The following is a 15821-nucleotide window of genomic DNA, read 5'->3' as shown; positions in this document are numbered from 1 at the left end:
CAAGAATCTCTAGATAGGTCTCAAATGACATAAAGAGGACTCATTAGATGCCTGTTTCTTTTTCTTTTTTTGGCCAGTAGGTATTTTCTGTGCTATAAGGGATTGTGTGACTGGCCACCAAAAAACAAGGCTGGCATTGTTCCTCTTTTTTTCTTCATGGGTCTCATTCAGGGAATGATTCAGCGTTTTTCATCATTCTGTCACATGTCACAGAAATATGCACACATGGACTAAAATACTGTGTATCCAGTTTAAAAAAACAAACAAACTCCAAAACACTTAAAAGTATCTTTACTCGATTCAGTTTATGCATCTCAGTAAATAAATGTAAATGTTTAATTGGTGTAAAAATAGATAAAACTGTTTTTCAGAAAAAAATCTACAGCATTTTACTAACACTCCCTGGGTTCATGTACATTTCAGCATTGGACTATTCTATTAACAATGATATGTATTTTTGTGGTTGTCTCATATTATAAGACATCCTTTTGTATCAGATTTTAAAGAAAACTTTGATGTCTCCAGAAACCCAAGTTCAGTTTGGAGGTAGAAATGATGCCGCCTTAAGCTGACTCCACTTTCATCCATCTAAACTGAATAAAGAAGGTAGAATCTCTTTCTCCCTCTCTCTTCCTCTCTCGCTAAAAGCCTTGCACAGGCCTTTGAGCCACAGAGATCCAATGTCACCTTCATCTCAAGAGGGTTGAGCTCACCGACACAGAAGCCCTCCCATCTCACAGCGCACTGAAACAGAATTTTGTTCAGCTCCTTCCTCATCCCCTGCTCCAACTATGTATTCTACCGGTTTGGAGATCCTCGGGATCATTCTGGCTGTGGCTGGCTGGCTGGGAGTAATGGTGACCTGTGGCCTGCCTATGTGGAGAGTGGCTGCCTACATCGGCCAGAACATTGTCATCTCTCAGGTTATCTGGGAAGGCTTGTGGATGAACTGTTCTGTACAGAGCACAGGACAGATGCACTGCAAGGTACATGACTCCATGCTGGGGCTTCCAGTTGACCTGCAAGCAGCTCGTGCCTTGGTCATCATCTCTCTGGTTCTTTGCATTGTGGGCATCATTTTGTCAGTGGCTGGTGCCAAGTGCACCAACTGTAGCCGGGATGTGAGCAGTAAACCTCGCCTCATGGTGGCTGCTGGGGTGACATTTGTGGTGGCTGGACTGCTGCTTCTGCTGGCTGTGTCCTGGACAGCTCACGCCATTGTCCTGGGCTTCTATGACCCCATGCTGGAGGAGACAGGGAAGAGGGAGTTTGGCAATGCTCTGTACTTTGGTTGGGCTGCTTCCTGCCTGCTGATTCTAGGGGGAGCCCTGCTCTGCTGCTCCTGCCCTCGCAGATCAACCACGGCACCAAGTGGTGGTGGTTCTGCACCTTCCCGCATTGACTACTCAGCTGTAAAAACCATATCAGTCAATGGATACACCAGAAGAGACTATGTATGACTGTGTGACATGAGGAAATGATGAACTGCATTTATAAATTTGTGGTTAGTAGATGCATGTTTGGTGCTAGCTTCAAATGTTTAAATGACTGATCCGTGTTTCATGTTTTAGTCGTGAACATTTTTTTAAAATGATGTGCATTTTTTTGTTTCTTTTGCAAGTATGAACACATTTTTTTTCCTCAAAAAGCTGAAATCAAGATGTTTCTAACCTTTAGAAATCTTCACACAATGTACTTGGAAGTAAATTCTGACAAGAGGAAGTTTCACAACTTCAGTTGAAAAGTAAAACTTTTTTTTCAGTAACTGGTTTGTTATCAACTTTTCTTTGTAGTGCACTTTGTGCTGTGCTTTTTATTCCAAAAGGTTTGTTGGTGTGCAGAGGCAGGGACATATACCGGCTATAGAGTTCAGCCATGTTTGACCAAGAAGTGCAGTTCAGGGGCATTCCAGCTTTGGATATTTTATTTCAATGTAGATGGAAGAAACTAACAATAGATGGCTTGTTTCAGAAGAGCACCTTGTGCTCCCTTTCTTTTGTAGCCTGCCCTCCATTTGCAAAGTGAAATTGAGTCGGAGATAACAGTCTCCATCTGCAGGGGATGTAACCTCTGCCGAGTCACAACTGAGCCACAAAGACTCTATTGATCAGCTAGTTTGCAACTAATTGCTGTGCACTTCTGCTTGGCATTGGATTCACAGACTCAAAATATAGTTTGAATGTTTAAAAGGGTATGTCAATTCTTGCAAACACTATATAAAAAAGATTTACTATGAAAGAAATTATGTTTAAATAGTACACTTTAACAATATAGACAGAAAAATAGTCGACTTGCTTCATTTAAGGTCAACCAACCCATGTGATTTAATCCGTTCGACAAACAAGAAGAGCTAAAAATCCACAAGAAACACAAATTAGAAAACATTTCATCTCTTCTTAACTTAGGCATTAGATACGAAGTTACATATATTTATTAGTATACAGTAAAGTATATTTACGAGCTTCTAAATATACTAGAAATTCCTTTTCAGTGGCCACAGAGCTGCTTACAAAATGTGTCATTCAGCACAACAGTGCAATCGGGTGCTAGTCAGAAGTGATGGAAAACATATTAGTACAAGCCAGCTCCCATTTCAAAGAAACTGCAGATGCAAGAGAGAAACAATGATGTTGTTGTTGGTTAAATGAGGTGTGGACAAACTATGAGTGCATCATTTCCCAGCAGAGGTTGACTTAGGATAAAATGTTAAGGCTTTTTATATTTTTACTGTTCTTATTCTGATGGGCCAAGGCTTGCTCAACAACTTCAAGAAAATATAAATTTCTTGAATAATGTTTGATTTAAGCCCAAGCATTCAAGTGTCTGAAGGCCATGCATTTGACTGCTGTGGTCCTATGATCATGTCAATAATGTTCATGTTAGTAAAATGGTTTACAAAGTGAAAATGATGCCGTGCAGTTTGTGTTAGTGTGATGAGGAAGCTCTGCTAAATCTTGGAGGCCAGAGTGTAAGTTTTTCTCCACAGCACACTGAAATAAAAGTTGAAATAAATGATGCAATGATTTTCTGAAAAAGGACACTGATAATCCATTCCACCCACCCACAGGACACCTAAACAGACTATTTATGCATTTTCCAACACACTGGCCTATTATATAGTGTTTTCTTCTATTAAGAGCACGTGTGTGTACTGAGAGAAATACAGATGTTCCTAAAAGAGTTTCCCGAAAGTAATATAATCAGTGCACACTGTATTATGTTAGAGGGGTTTTGTGTTGCATTGCAGTTCCACAAGTAGTGTTAGTCAAGAACTTCCCAGAAGGACAGATTAGTCATTTGAACAGATGCAGTGAAGCTGTTTTTAGCAGTACATATCAGCACATTACACACCCTATTATGATGACATAATATCTAATAATTTAAGCTTTCTAAATTGAGGCTGCTTGAGTAACTCAGTGTGTGCTTTACACTAAGAGAAAATTAACTCGAACAACATTCTTATCAATCACCTGTCTTAAAAAGACATTTTTTAAATGATATTTCTATAAAAAGCAGAGAAAGAAACCTAGGCCTTGTCTTTTTTGTGGCCAGATGAAAGTGCTTTTTCCAAAACATTTATATCTCTAAACTTTTAAAGTTGAAACATTTTTAGGTGGAATTGTGAAAGCTTTCCATAGAACTTGGGATGATGTTTTTTTTTAATCAAATTTATCAGAGGTATGCAGAGGCTTTCACATATATACAAATACAACCTTCACATAATCAGAGAACTCCCACTGGTTTCCAGAGAACTCCCCCCCCCATTTGCTTTTCACCACTTCCATCATGTTCGGTTTTCAGTGACTACTGTTTATCCAAATAAGGTGTAATAAAGTACTAATGGCATTCACAAACCCATTTGTGCAACTTGCATTATTAATAAGCATTTTTAACAAATTTTCTTTCTGATTCATTTGCCACACACTACTACAATGATACTATTGCTGAAGTTGTCCTGTACTTTCAAGCATTCATCCTTCGACCTTTAACTTTTCTGTTATTCTTTAACTACTGTAGACTTGAGAGAAAAAGCCACTGTTTACTCTCCCCTCACCCAAACAGGTGGGAGAGCTGCTAAGGCCGTGAAAGTTGAATCATTAAGCTGAGTCGGCTGTTTCTGGCAGTACAAATGAGGTGGGGCAGTTAACTATTTGAACTCCTCCAATCAATATCCATGTGACTCCACCTATTTAAAACCATCTGTTCTCGTATCAGCAATAATCTCAATAAATCACTCAGATCTCTTCAAACTACTCTGAGGACATCTGACACTTGACACTTGACAGTGGACACTTCGTATTTACACACAGTGCAGACATGCCTTCAATGGGATTAGAGATTCTTGGAGTGGCCCTGGCTTTCCTTGGATGGATCTTTGCCATTGCGTCTTGCGTTTTGCCCATGTGGAAAGTAACAGCTTTTATTCAAAGTAATATCATCACTACTGAGACGAGCTGGGAGGGCATCTGGATGGAGTGCCGAATCCAGAGCACAGGTTACATGGGGTGTAAAATTCATTACTCCATGTTGGATCTAAGTCCTGAGCTTCAGGCCGCGCGTGCCCTTACTATCCTCTCCATTCTTTTGGGAATTGTGGGGCTTTTTGCAGCCTTTGTGGGAGCAAAGTGTACCAACTGTGTGGATGAAAAGGCAACCAAGGCTCAAGTGATGATTGTTGCTGGTGTGAACTTTATCCTGGCATCTCTGAGCCAGATGATACCCGTGTCATGGTTTGCCCACAATATCATGATGGACTTCCACAATTCAACGGGATCGGGGGAGAAGAAAGACTTCGGTGCAGCTTTGTACCTGGGCTGGGCAGCAGCTGCTTTTCTTCTCATAGGAGGGGCCATCCTCTTGTGCAGCCGGCCCCAGAAGCCTCAGAAAAAGCATGGGCCTCCATCAACGGTATACGCTCAACCTAAGTCCGTCGTCCCCAGTGACTATGACAGGAAAGACTACGTCTGAAAAAAACATCTGCTCTTTTATCACATCTTTGCCATCATGGTTGAGGAGAAGAGCCATTTCTTAGAAATTGGTATCGCTCTGCTTTCATGTTCAGAAGGAAATTCCATATTCTGTCTTGGTATATTGTCATGTCCTACATTTTAAGTGCAGACATGTTGCTGTTGGAGATTAACAACTTTAAAGTTCTATTATTTGCAGTCCAAATTTAGAGAGTTTATTCATTTATATGCCTGAAGTTTAAATTGTGTTCATTACGCATTTTTAAATACACATAAATGCTTTGATTAGAATAAGGTGTCATTGTGTTCTGTCTGTATCTATCTATATGCTTTTTTACATCTGTTTCTCTGGAATATTTTCATGGTTTACATGTTTTTACGCCCTTTTTAAACAAACCTCTTGTGATGATTTTGACTGTTGACAATGAGCCCTCACTGTTGAAAATGACTGATTGCTAAGGCTTCAAGATAATCTATTTATCTGTCTATAAAGGATCCTGCAGTTAATGTAAAAAATAATCATTGCGTGACTATGACTGTTTTAAGTGATTGCAAAAAATTTAAATTAAAAAGTATAAAGGGCAGGAAAAAAAGAGTGTAAGCAACAAATACATGAAATTAAATGTCAATCAAAATAATCGATGTCAGTGGATTGTTTTTTTTTTAAGAAATCCGAGGTGTACGATGATCTTTGGATGAATGTTACTGTCAGATAGGGTATGCAGTGTAAAATAAAATAAATAAAAAATAAGTGAATGTGAATAAGCGAACACCCAAAAGAAGCTTTTTCTTCCTTTTTACTTTTTTGAGAGTGAGCTATCTGGTATATCAACATTTGAGAAAAACCATGCAAAATACACACATTAATAATATTTCATAGCATCAACGAAGTAATGTATGTTTTGACTTTTTCAAAATCCAGTTGCTTCCATCATTGGCTGAGAAGCAGTGCTCTATTACACAGCAGTTATATAAACTAATGGTAATGATATAAAATTAACCAAGTTTCTGTTTGATGGTAGACTGGTCAATTATACTCTACTGTTCATACTAAAATGAGAATGTACTAATTTAGAACAAAAGTAGAATCTGTAAAATGGTCAAGCTTGATATTGTAGGGGTGTAAAGAAGAAAAATGTCATTAATTTTGCACACTCAGATTCATTAGACAACTCAGAGTCTCTGTCACAGCACTTATTCATCTCCCTGTCTCCCATATGTCTGCAGGCTCTGTGCTAACAAGAACCGCTACCTTGTCTTACACACAGTCAACTATCTGAACTCTCACTCCAAACAATGAACCCATTTTACTCCTGGGTTACAGAGTGCTGGGGGATGGGGGCATTCTTAGGGAGACAGTCTTGGACGAAAAGAAATTCAAGGACATTCTACAGACAGATGGATTCATTAAGACTCATAAAGGTTAACAGGACTGCCAGGTGAAAGCCAGCCTCATAACTCTACTCTTTGTATGTGTAAGGATTTAACTTCAACTGAGGTAGTCTGTGCTCTCGTAAAGCTGCAGAGAATCTTCACTCCCTCGCTTAGGAGAAGCAAGGGCTTTTGCAGTGATTATCAGGAGAGTAACAGTTTGTTTTGGAAGTAGTGAGACCAGAATTCTTCATTTATCAGGCATTTCAAAAAAAGCAACATGATATCACAGAGGGAAGGCTGGGCTGAAGGTTTATCAGCTTTAAGAGCAGCTGCAAAGTGAAAGGAAAGTTTTCACTGGTTTCACAAAATTTCATTATATAAACGTTTTCTGAGAAGGTAAAATTCCATTTATATTCTTTTTTTTAATAGGTTTGCTTGACAACAAAGATCTTTTTTTCTTCCCATACTTTTGTACATTAAACTTATAACACTTTTAGCTGTAAAAGACCTCTTTGTGGTCAGGCCCATTGTGAAGTTGGCCATGTAAGCCGATAGCAGAAAGACTTGAGTGTCCAGGTAATTCCTCCCCTTTTAGTGATGTCAGCTTCATCACAGACTCCTCCCCTGCACCTGACCAGCCTTATAAAATCAGCTCTAGTGAAGTCGAGGTGAAAGATCATCACACACCAATGCGAGGCCTGAAATTAACCATACCTGGCTCTCTTCTCGGCTCTTCTCCTGTATTAGATTTCTTTTCTGGGATCTTACCTCAGGTGTGACATACCTTCAGCAGGAAAAGGAAAAAGGACCCTCAGCATGTCTATAGGGCTGGAGTTGATTGGCATTTCCCTCTGCATTTTAGGATGGCTTATTGCCATTGTGTCTTGTGCCCTCCCGATGTGGAGGGTGACAGCCTTCATTGGCAGCAACATTGTGACAGCTCAGATCATCTGGGAGGGCCTGTGGATGACTTGCGTGGTCCAGAGCACTGGACAGATGCAGTGTAAGGTGTATGACTCTATGCTCGCCCTCTCCCAAGATCTTCAAGCTGCCCGAGCTCTCACAGTCATCTCCATCCTGTTAGCAATCCTGGCTTTGCTCATTGCTATTGCTGGGGCCAAGTGCACCAACTGCATTGAAGACGAGGCATCCAAGGCCAAAGTGATGATCATCTCTGGAGTCTTCTTCATTGTATCCGGTGTCATGCAGCTCATTCCTGTCTCCTGGTCTGCGAACACCATAATCAGGGATTTCTACAATCCGTTACTCACTGATGCTCAGCGGAGGGAGCTGGGGGCTGCAATGTATATTGGCTGGGGAGCTGCTGCACTCCTGATTCTGGGCGGTGGACTGCTCTGTTTCTCCTGTCCGCCTCGTGAGACACGATACAACCCTTCACGAATGGCTTATTCTGCCCCACGGTCTGTCGGTGGGCCAGGTTTAGAAAGGAAAGACTATGTATGAACCAAAAAGAAAAAGAAAAAAAAACAGTACTCAATCTTGAACTTGCTCACCCCATCAAAGTGAGATTGTCTTTAGACGAAGAGCTCATAAAAAATGAGAACTGTTCAATGAAGGATGCATTTGATTTTGCCTGTAATATTAAGTATTTTTGTGATGGACCTTTTGCTTTTCAAGAGACTGAAAAAGGATGAAAGAGACATGTCTGTGCATATCTTAGTACTCCATCTTTTTCAGATTAATATTGTTCATTTTATTGTTACTGTTACATTTTATATGGTACCAACTTCTTTACATGTTTACAAAGAAAGTTTTTTCCCCCACAAGCCACCACTGCCACATTCATACTGAAGCATCCCTCTGTAGAAAATTTAATGATTTGGTGTGTTGAATAGCACATAGAGGTAAATACTGTAGAAACAATATCAATAATGACCTGTACCAGCCAAGACAAATGTTAACATGCATTAAATGGAGTTTCTTTTACATTGTGGAAAGGGTGAAAGTCTGCTGAGAGACTGGAGGTTGCAGGACACACAGTGTCCACAGTGTGTACTGAGAATAAAAGAACATGGGTTCTGAGGCAACTTGTCACTGAGCTAATCATGCTGTATTACATGATGAATATGTATTTTTCAATGGCTTTTTTTCTAAATAAAAGGACTTTTTAAGATTTTACCCCTTTCTTTAAAAAAAATGTTTTCATCAAGAACATAAAAAATGCTTTTGTTAATCTTTTAACAGCATACACACTCTTGCATGAGTCAGTAAACCAGTAACAAAAAAGGAAGGTGTGTGTTCATGAGAGTAACCCTGATATTCAATCCTGAGATATAAATTACCTCCAGCTGGCAGCTTTACCTCATACGCTCTAAACAATTAGCCACAGGATCAGTTAACTGGCAGAGGTGAGAATGTGAGCACAAAACAGTGGAGTCATTCCAGGCAAGTTGCATTTCTTTTATTTCTTGTTGCTACACCTGTTTGCAGGTAGTACTCATTAACAACATACACCTTTACTATACGTCACGTAACAGGATGTAAAGAAATATCTTTGGTACAGCAGCTAAGACAAGTTAACTACAGCTGATAGCTTGAATAATTAAATAAAACAACGTCCTTCATGAAGTAAAATTATCTGAAATCAAAATAAATACTACAAAACAAAATAAAAATGCATGTATAACACTAAAACAAAGTAAAATATTTCAAATTTATGAAAGTAAAAACAAGATTTAAAAGTGTTCACCAAATGCAGTAAAACTTTAACTTCTCCTCAATCTTCTACTACCTAGTTTTTCATTTTGTCTCTTTATTTAATAAAAACATGCAGCAAAGGAGCACATAGTGATCTTAACTCAGAAGCTTAAAAAGTTAAAACTCCTACCAACTAGAATTTCCATGCAATGACAGACATCCTTTTCAGTGTAGTTTCAAAACGCATGCAAACACATCTGAGGAAGGCAGGAATGTTAAAAATTTATGAATATCTCACAGTAAATATGGAAGAGGTTCCTTGGTGCTGTATCATGTTACTGACTGCTGTCTCTTAGTCCTATCACATTCAACAATGGACAAGGAGCTGCTTGACATCTGGTCACGATCCCTGTAACCACAGGTTAGAGCTCATTTAAATTAAAAGTTCTTTTAAACTAATTGAGATTAACTTTTTGTATTATTGCATTATAATAGATGTGGGCATCCAAACACATCCCTCTCAAATGGCTAAAATATTAAAGTTTCAGACATTTACAAGAAATTTTCTTTAAACTTGAAAGTTTTAAATGAAATAAATATCAAATAAATAAAACAAATGAGCTCTTTTCTCAGACATGTGACAGAGGATCATCATCTAAAGTTGTTTACCACTGAGCACCATTTCCCGTGTGTTGTTCCAGTGACTGGTCTAGGAGCCTGGGGCATGTTTGGCTGCTGTTAATCTGTGATTTACACACAGGTGCACTTTAAACCATTCTAAGATCAGGTACCACACTTTAGTGATGGAAAGAAGTGAAATGAAATTAATCATTTTCATTTGAAGGAGAATTATTTTTGACGAGAAGTATAAAAGGAGTCAAGTATCAGCTTAAAATAATACTTATTACAAAATCAATTCTTTATTTGCTCTGCAAAATATAAAGTCCTACTAAGAGCCCTACTCACAGCTGGTGAATTAAAACACAGAAACTTTATAAAACTAGTGATTAACTCAAAAAACTAATTCAAAATAATACCATAAATAAACAGGGAAAAACCTAGGGAGTTGGAGTTGAGAAGCAAACGGGGACCAACCAACCCCAGAGTTCCTGAGGGTCTAATAAAACTGTATCTAATCAAATACCTAAACCTGGATGAGTGGGGGAAAAGAAGAAAGGGCAGTCTGTGAGTGTTTCTGGTCATGCTCTGCTGGCTCTAGCCAAACTCTGGTCACATGACCGAAACTGGGGAATGTGAAGGACAGTGAGGTTGCCTGGCACCTGGAGGCAGAAAAGGAAAACAGCCCCCTTACCTGATAATTACACAGACTCACTGTGTCCACTCACTGTGAACAGAAACTCACCAAGATTCCTACCAGTAACAGCAAGAAATGCAAATGCAAAGCACAACAGATCCACATATAAATGATAAAACAATGAGGATAACAAAGTTAGTGAACCGACAAAAGAAATTCTGTTAATCTTCAAGAAACATTTCCTACCTAAATTTAACACTTTTTATCAGCTAAATTTATTATTAACAATATGGCCAGGATGAGAAAGTTGCCAAAATCTTACTTTGCAGAAACAAGAGCAGGAATGGAAGAAAGGAGAGCAAAGCCACTAAATGTTTCCAGTACTGGAAGTAAACTTTACAAGTTTTAAATCAAATGTACTGTGGCTCCACTGGGCATAGCAGAAAGAGGACATTATCAAAGGCAGATCACGTGTGTGTCTGCAAAAGGAAAAACAAACACAGGACCTGGTGTTAGCAATCACTGAAGTTTCCGTTTAATGGATCAATGCTCAGCACAAAAACCTTGGCTGCAGTAATCTCAGGAGCGTCTAAGGCTACGTCCACACATACAAAACTAAGTTTTTCGGGTTTTGTTCTTAAAAAAATCCAGTCTAAATGTGCAGTTTTGAAAAAATATTGCTAAATAACGCTAAAAACAAAATGTGTGCCGATCAGAAGTCTAGAAGTCTGGGAGGGAAAGACTGAACAGGGTTTTGTACCCTCACAAAACCTTAAGTACTTTTGAAAAGTTTTCCTGGAAAAGCAGTTAATTTTGTGTTACTTTTGTGTTACTTTTAAAGTGTCTTCAACATTTCAAATGTTAATGTTAATTAATTATAATAACTAAAGACAGTATTTTGGTTGGTGTCGACTCACAACTTAGGAATGAACAAAATGCATACAGCATACATAAATTTTAAAAAAAGTAAAAAGTAAATTTATTCAAATTTTCTCCAGAACTGGAAACCCACATTGTATAACAGGGAAAATCCTGGAAGATAACATCATGCCATCAGTGAGCCAGCTGACTCTTGGGTTTTGACAGAACTGCCAACAGGAAAATGACCCCAAATAAATCCCAAAGTTTCACACTTTGTTTAAGTTGAGGGAAATCCTATTCATATAATTTAACAAAGATATTTGAACCACTCTTGTGTAAGTTGAAGTAAAGCTAGCAGAATGCAGAATCGGGTTTGAATAACTTTGTGTCTGCACATTCATGTGGCACTTTTTTGATGCTATCAGATCTATCTAAAGTTCAAGAATAGTGTCATAATTGTCTTGCTGTGTTATGATTGCACTGTGTGGAGTTTAGAGTGTTTATTTTGGGACCTATAGCAGAATCCAGGATATCAAAATAAAACCATAAACCAAGCCTTAAATGCTGGTAAGTTCAAGGAGTAAAAAAAAAAAAGTCCAAAAGTTACAAGGAGCAAATCCAATCCAAAATGACAGAAACCACTAGGAACATAGAGAACACAGAGCTAGAGCGCATACAGCTATGAGGACAACTCAACATTTAACAAAAAAAAACAGCGACAATATATACATTAGAGGTATTGATGGAAGTGGAAATAGGTGGGGAACTCAGCTGCAGACAATTAACATAACAAGACAGAGTCGACTCAACACAAGACAAAAGGGATCAAAATTACCAAGGTAAAACCTGTTTCCTCATTCTAACCACTGAATGAGGAAAAAAGCTTAACTTGACACAAAGGGACACTGAAAGACAAAGCACAACACAGAAATGAGACGGGAACCAAAATCAGACAAAGGGGAACTTAATACCTCCAGAAAGTCACAGTATATAGCTTTACAGAAGACTTTTAAACACAACTGAATAAAAACAATATGTTGATTAAAAGTAAACTAAATACAGACCAATATTCCAAAAGAAACAAACCTCACACATAAATCATTATCAAACCAAAAAACATGCTGTACTAAAAATTCCAACCCCTGATCTATGACGTGTAATGTGATTACTGTATGTTGTAGTCTTTTTTTTCTCAAGATAATTTAACTTTGATGCCTCATAATAACAATCTGCCATTAGTGTGATTGTTTCACTGTCATATAACAAAGGCCTACAGCATGTAGATCCCACAGCAGGACCTACATATTTGCACTATAATGATAATAATAATATATGAAAGGTCTTGTGGAATGAAACTCATAAAAGCTGCTGGAAACGAGGGTACCTTATTCAAAATAAGAAAACTCATGATCGACTCTGCAACAAATGGAGGAGGCCACCAAGGTGAGTGACAGGGAGAGCAATTTGTGGACATGAACCCTCTAGCACAGCATGAAAAGCCCACTATCACCAATGTGGGTTTTAAAATAGATATTGAGCTTGACAGTCAAGTGAGAGTAGTAGTGAAATCCAGCTTTTATCAGCTGAGGCAACTGGCCAAAATTAAACCTATCTTGTCAAAAGATGATTTCAGAACAGTAATCCATGCTTTTATTACAACTCCGCTGGATTACTGTAACTCCTTGGTATTAGCCCGTCATCCTTGTTGGGTCTTCAGCAGGTGCAAAATGCTGCCGCACAGCTTTTAACTGGTGCACAAAGCATATTACTCCCGTTTTACCCTCACTACCTGCCTATTCATTTTAGTCCTTTTATTTGTTTTTAAAGCCTTAAATGGTCTCGCCTCACTCTATCTCTTTGAGCTACTGAACCTGGAAACCCTTTCTTGGTCTCTTAGATCAGCTGACCAGTTGTTGTTGGATGTGCCGAAGACGCAAGATTTTTGAATCTGGTTTGAAGGCCCGCTTTTTCAGTTTGGCTTTGAAGCCAGTATGGAAATGTTCATTTTATTTGGATTTTATTGTTTTTCTGATGTTGGTGTTCTATATCATTTACGGTTGTTGTATTTTTATTTATACTATTTATATTAATATTTTTTCTTATTCTATTTTCAGCACATTGGTCTGCACTGGCTGTTTTTAAAGTGCTTTATAAAAATAGATTGCTTGGCTTTATTTGTTGAACACAGCTGAAAAAAGGAGGTTTAGGTCCATATAGCTGCACAGGATTTCTGAAGGGATTATAAGTAATACTGAGGTTTATCTTGACCAAGAAAGTTCCAACGAAGTTGAGGGTGGATGGTTGTGCATAAAGGTACAGGGTACAATTCACTGGAATCTCAGCCTATTAGTTCATTGGTGAAGTTGATTTGAAATGGAGCAGATAAGAGAATTCCTCCCTTTTACATTCCAGGATAACCTCAGGCAGAGCAGAGATAAGCACTGCTCACTCCTCAGTTCTTTGGAAGAATAAAACAGGTTGAAGCCAGTTTGGCGTGGTAGTGGAATAACGACAGAGGAGAACAGTTGTAGTTGCAAAAAAAAAATCTCAACCACAACAAGAATGGAGCTGATTGGCTGAGAAAATGGGGAGTCTTTTTGATTCATAGACCAAGTAGCTAAGCACTTAAGAGTGATATCATGTCAGTAGACAGACTGCTACAAATCTGACACTCTCTGTGTGAGTCAGGAGATTGACTTAAGTTCTTCTCAGTTAGATTTGAGGATCCTGGTTTTACAGTTCAAAGGGGACTTTGACTCAACAGATTAATTCCTTATATATTGATATTTCACTTTATGGTTCGGGTTAGTTTTGATAATAACTGTCTATACCAAATTTTGAATTATAGTTCTATTTAGAATGTATAAATAGCCTAATACTAAGTAAACATGGCAAGAACATTCTGAAATTTGGGGGATTTGTTATAATAACCATATATAACCATTAGAGCTGATAACAAGGCCCTTACTGCTTTATCATAAAAAATCATAATATCTCTAATTATCAATAACAATTCATGCAATTGCAATTAACACTTAAAATGTGCTTGTTTTAAAGTAGTCCTTTTAGTCAAATCAGTGGGAATCCTTGCATTTGTGGGACTTGTTTCCCACATCCTGCAGAATGGCAGTTTAGGTACCATTATAGCAGCAAGACCCCATCCCCCACACCACTTTTGGTCTCTTTTTTTACTCTCAGTTATTTTTCAGGTAATTTAATCTCAGTTACCTCAGAGTAAATATTTTTAATTTTCTTGTTTTTTAGATTATTTAGTTACATTGCACGTGTTTGTACTTACAGGTGTAGCTCTACTCTCTGTGTCAAGGTTTTCTCAGTCAAGACACCGTCTAACATATTTATGACCTCTATTTCTTAGCTGCATGTGCACCACATGTGAGTAAATTTGTGGCCTCTTCACAAAGAAAGTGATACGGGCTACACTGACAGCTAAGTTAAGCGGGTGTGCTGTGCTCTGTGCCCTCATGGTCCTAAATGCGCAAACTCCTTCTATTGCTCGAGCAAATGTGCTTCATAGAAATTGTGCCCCAGAGCACAGCATACTTGTTATGAGCTGCACTTGTCTTGACGCAGTGGCAAGTCATCAGATATAATGGATTTGCTGTTGTAGTTTTGTATGTGAGGGGCCCTTTATGCTGTTGAGATTCCCCCCATGATCCTTCAAAGACCTGCAGGTGCCTTTCTCTCTGGGCATCTGGGGAAATGCAGTTTCCTGTCAAAACAGTATTTATACTCTATATAAATTTGACCTGAATTGTATGGAAGGGTTACATTTTTGTTCTTCCTCGCTGTAAAATTACTGCAAAAATAAATCTGTCACATTTAAAAGTGTGTCCTGGACAAACACCTAGAGGGGGGAAAAAAAATAGAATTCTGCCCTCTGGTGGTTGAAAATAAAATTAGCAAGATTTGTCTTTATTTAAGAAAAAATTCAAAGTTGGTACACTATTCTCACCCCTGGTTTTATTCTGTGCAGTAATTATGAATAGACTGTGTAAGTCAGTCAAAAAATTTAGGCATGCACATAATAAACGTAATAAAGTAAGATACACAATTCTTATAGTTTAATGTAAAGATATACAAGGTGTAAAAATGGCAGCATATAGATGCCTGTTAGCGCTTTTAAGATGTTTTATTTAGTCTATTAAAATATACCAGAATTATAAGTCCCCCAGTAAGACCATACCTTTTCAAAGAAGGACCTAGTTGGATCGCATCCAAGAAAAATGCCAGTTGAACAGAAAATGTTGTGTAATTGTCACGGTTCTGGGTCAGTTTTGACCCAGTATTTTGAGTTTTCATGTTTTGGTTTGATTTTGTATTTTTGGTTATCTTCTTGATGATGATGATGATGATGATGATGATGTTCTATATTCCAGCTTATTCTGGTTAGGTTTAGTTCTGCCCGTTTAAAGTCCGTGTTTCTTAGTCTGCGTCCTTGTGTATTGTTTCCTGTTTTATTTTGAAGAATTGTATCTTATGTCAGTGCGTCCAGCTTCGCTCCCCCTGTCTCGTCAGCCCTGATCTCTCCCAGCTGTGTCTCCCTCCTGTCTTCCATTCCCTGATTACTTTCCTGTGTATATTAGCCCTGTGTTTGCCCTTGCTTAGTGTCGCACCCTCAGATTTATTCCTGTGTGTTCCAGTTTGCGGTTTCATGGTTTGGTTTCTGTTTTTGTTTGGTGCCAGCT

At 38.3% G+C, this 15821-nt stretch overlaps 2 protein-coding genes across 2 annotated transcripts; both read left to right on the top strand.

Moving 5' to 3' along the window:
• The first annotated feature begins 478 nt into the window (after nt 1–478).
• On the top strand, nt 479–7984 carry LOC102289721 (claudin-3). The gene is made up of 2 exons (XM_005932572.2): nt 479–1267; nt 7148–7984. Exons 1-2 carry the CDS (start codon nt 792–794, stop codon nt 7803–7805), a joined length of 1134 nt encoding a protein of 377 aa, XP_005932634.2. The 5' UTR covers nt 479–791; the 3' UTR covers nt 7806–7984.
• LOC102290026 (claudin-4) lies at nt 4206–5739 on the top strand. Its single transcript, XM_005932573.2, has one exon. The coding sequence runs from the start codon at nt 4318–4320 to the stop codon at nt 4966–4968; it is 651 nt and encodes a 216-aa protein (XP_005932635.1). The 5' UTR covers nt 4206–4317; the 3' UTR covers nt 4969–5739.
• Nucleotides 7985–15821: the final 7837 nt, after the last annotated feature.

This window comes from Haplochromis burtoni, unplaced genomic scaffold (assembly GCF_018398535.1).
Source record: "Haplochromis burtoni strain Fernald_Lab_line unplaced genomic scaffold, NCSU_Asbu1 Contig_153, whole genome shotgun sequence".
In the NCBI taxonomy this organism is placed as follows: Eukaryota; Metazoa; Chordata; class Actinopteri; order Cichliformes; family Cichlidae; genus Haplochromis; species Haplochromis burtoni.
The sequence above is the reverse complement of the archived record's forward strand: the minus strand, read 5'-3'. Positions and strand labels throughout refer to the sequence as shown.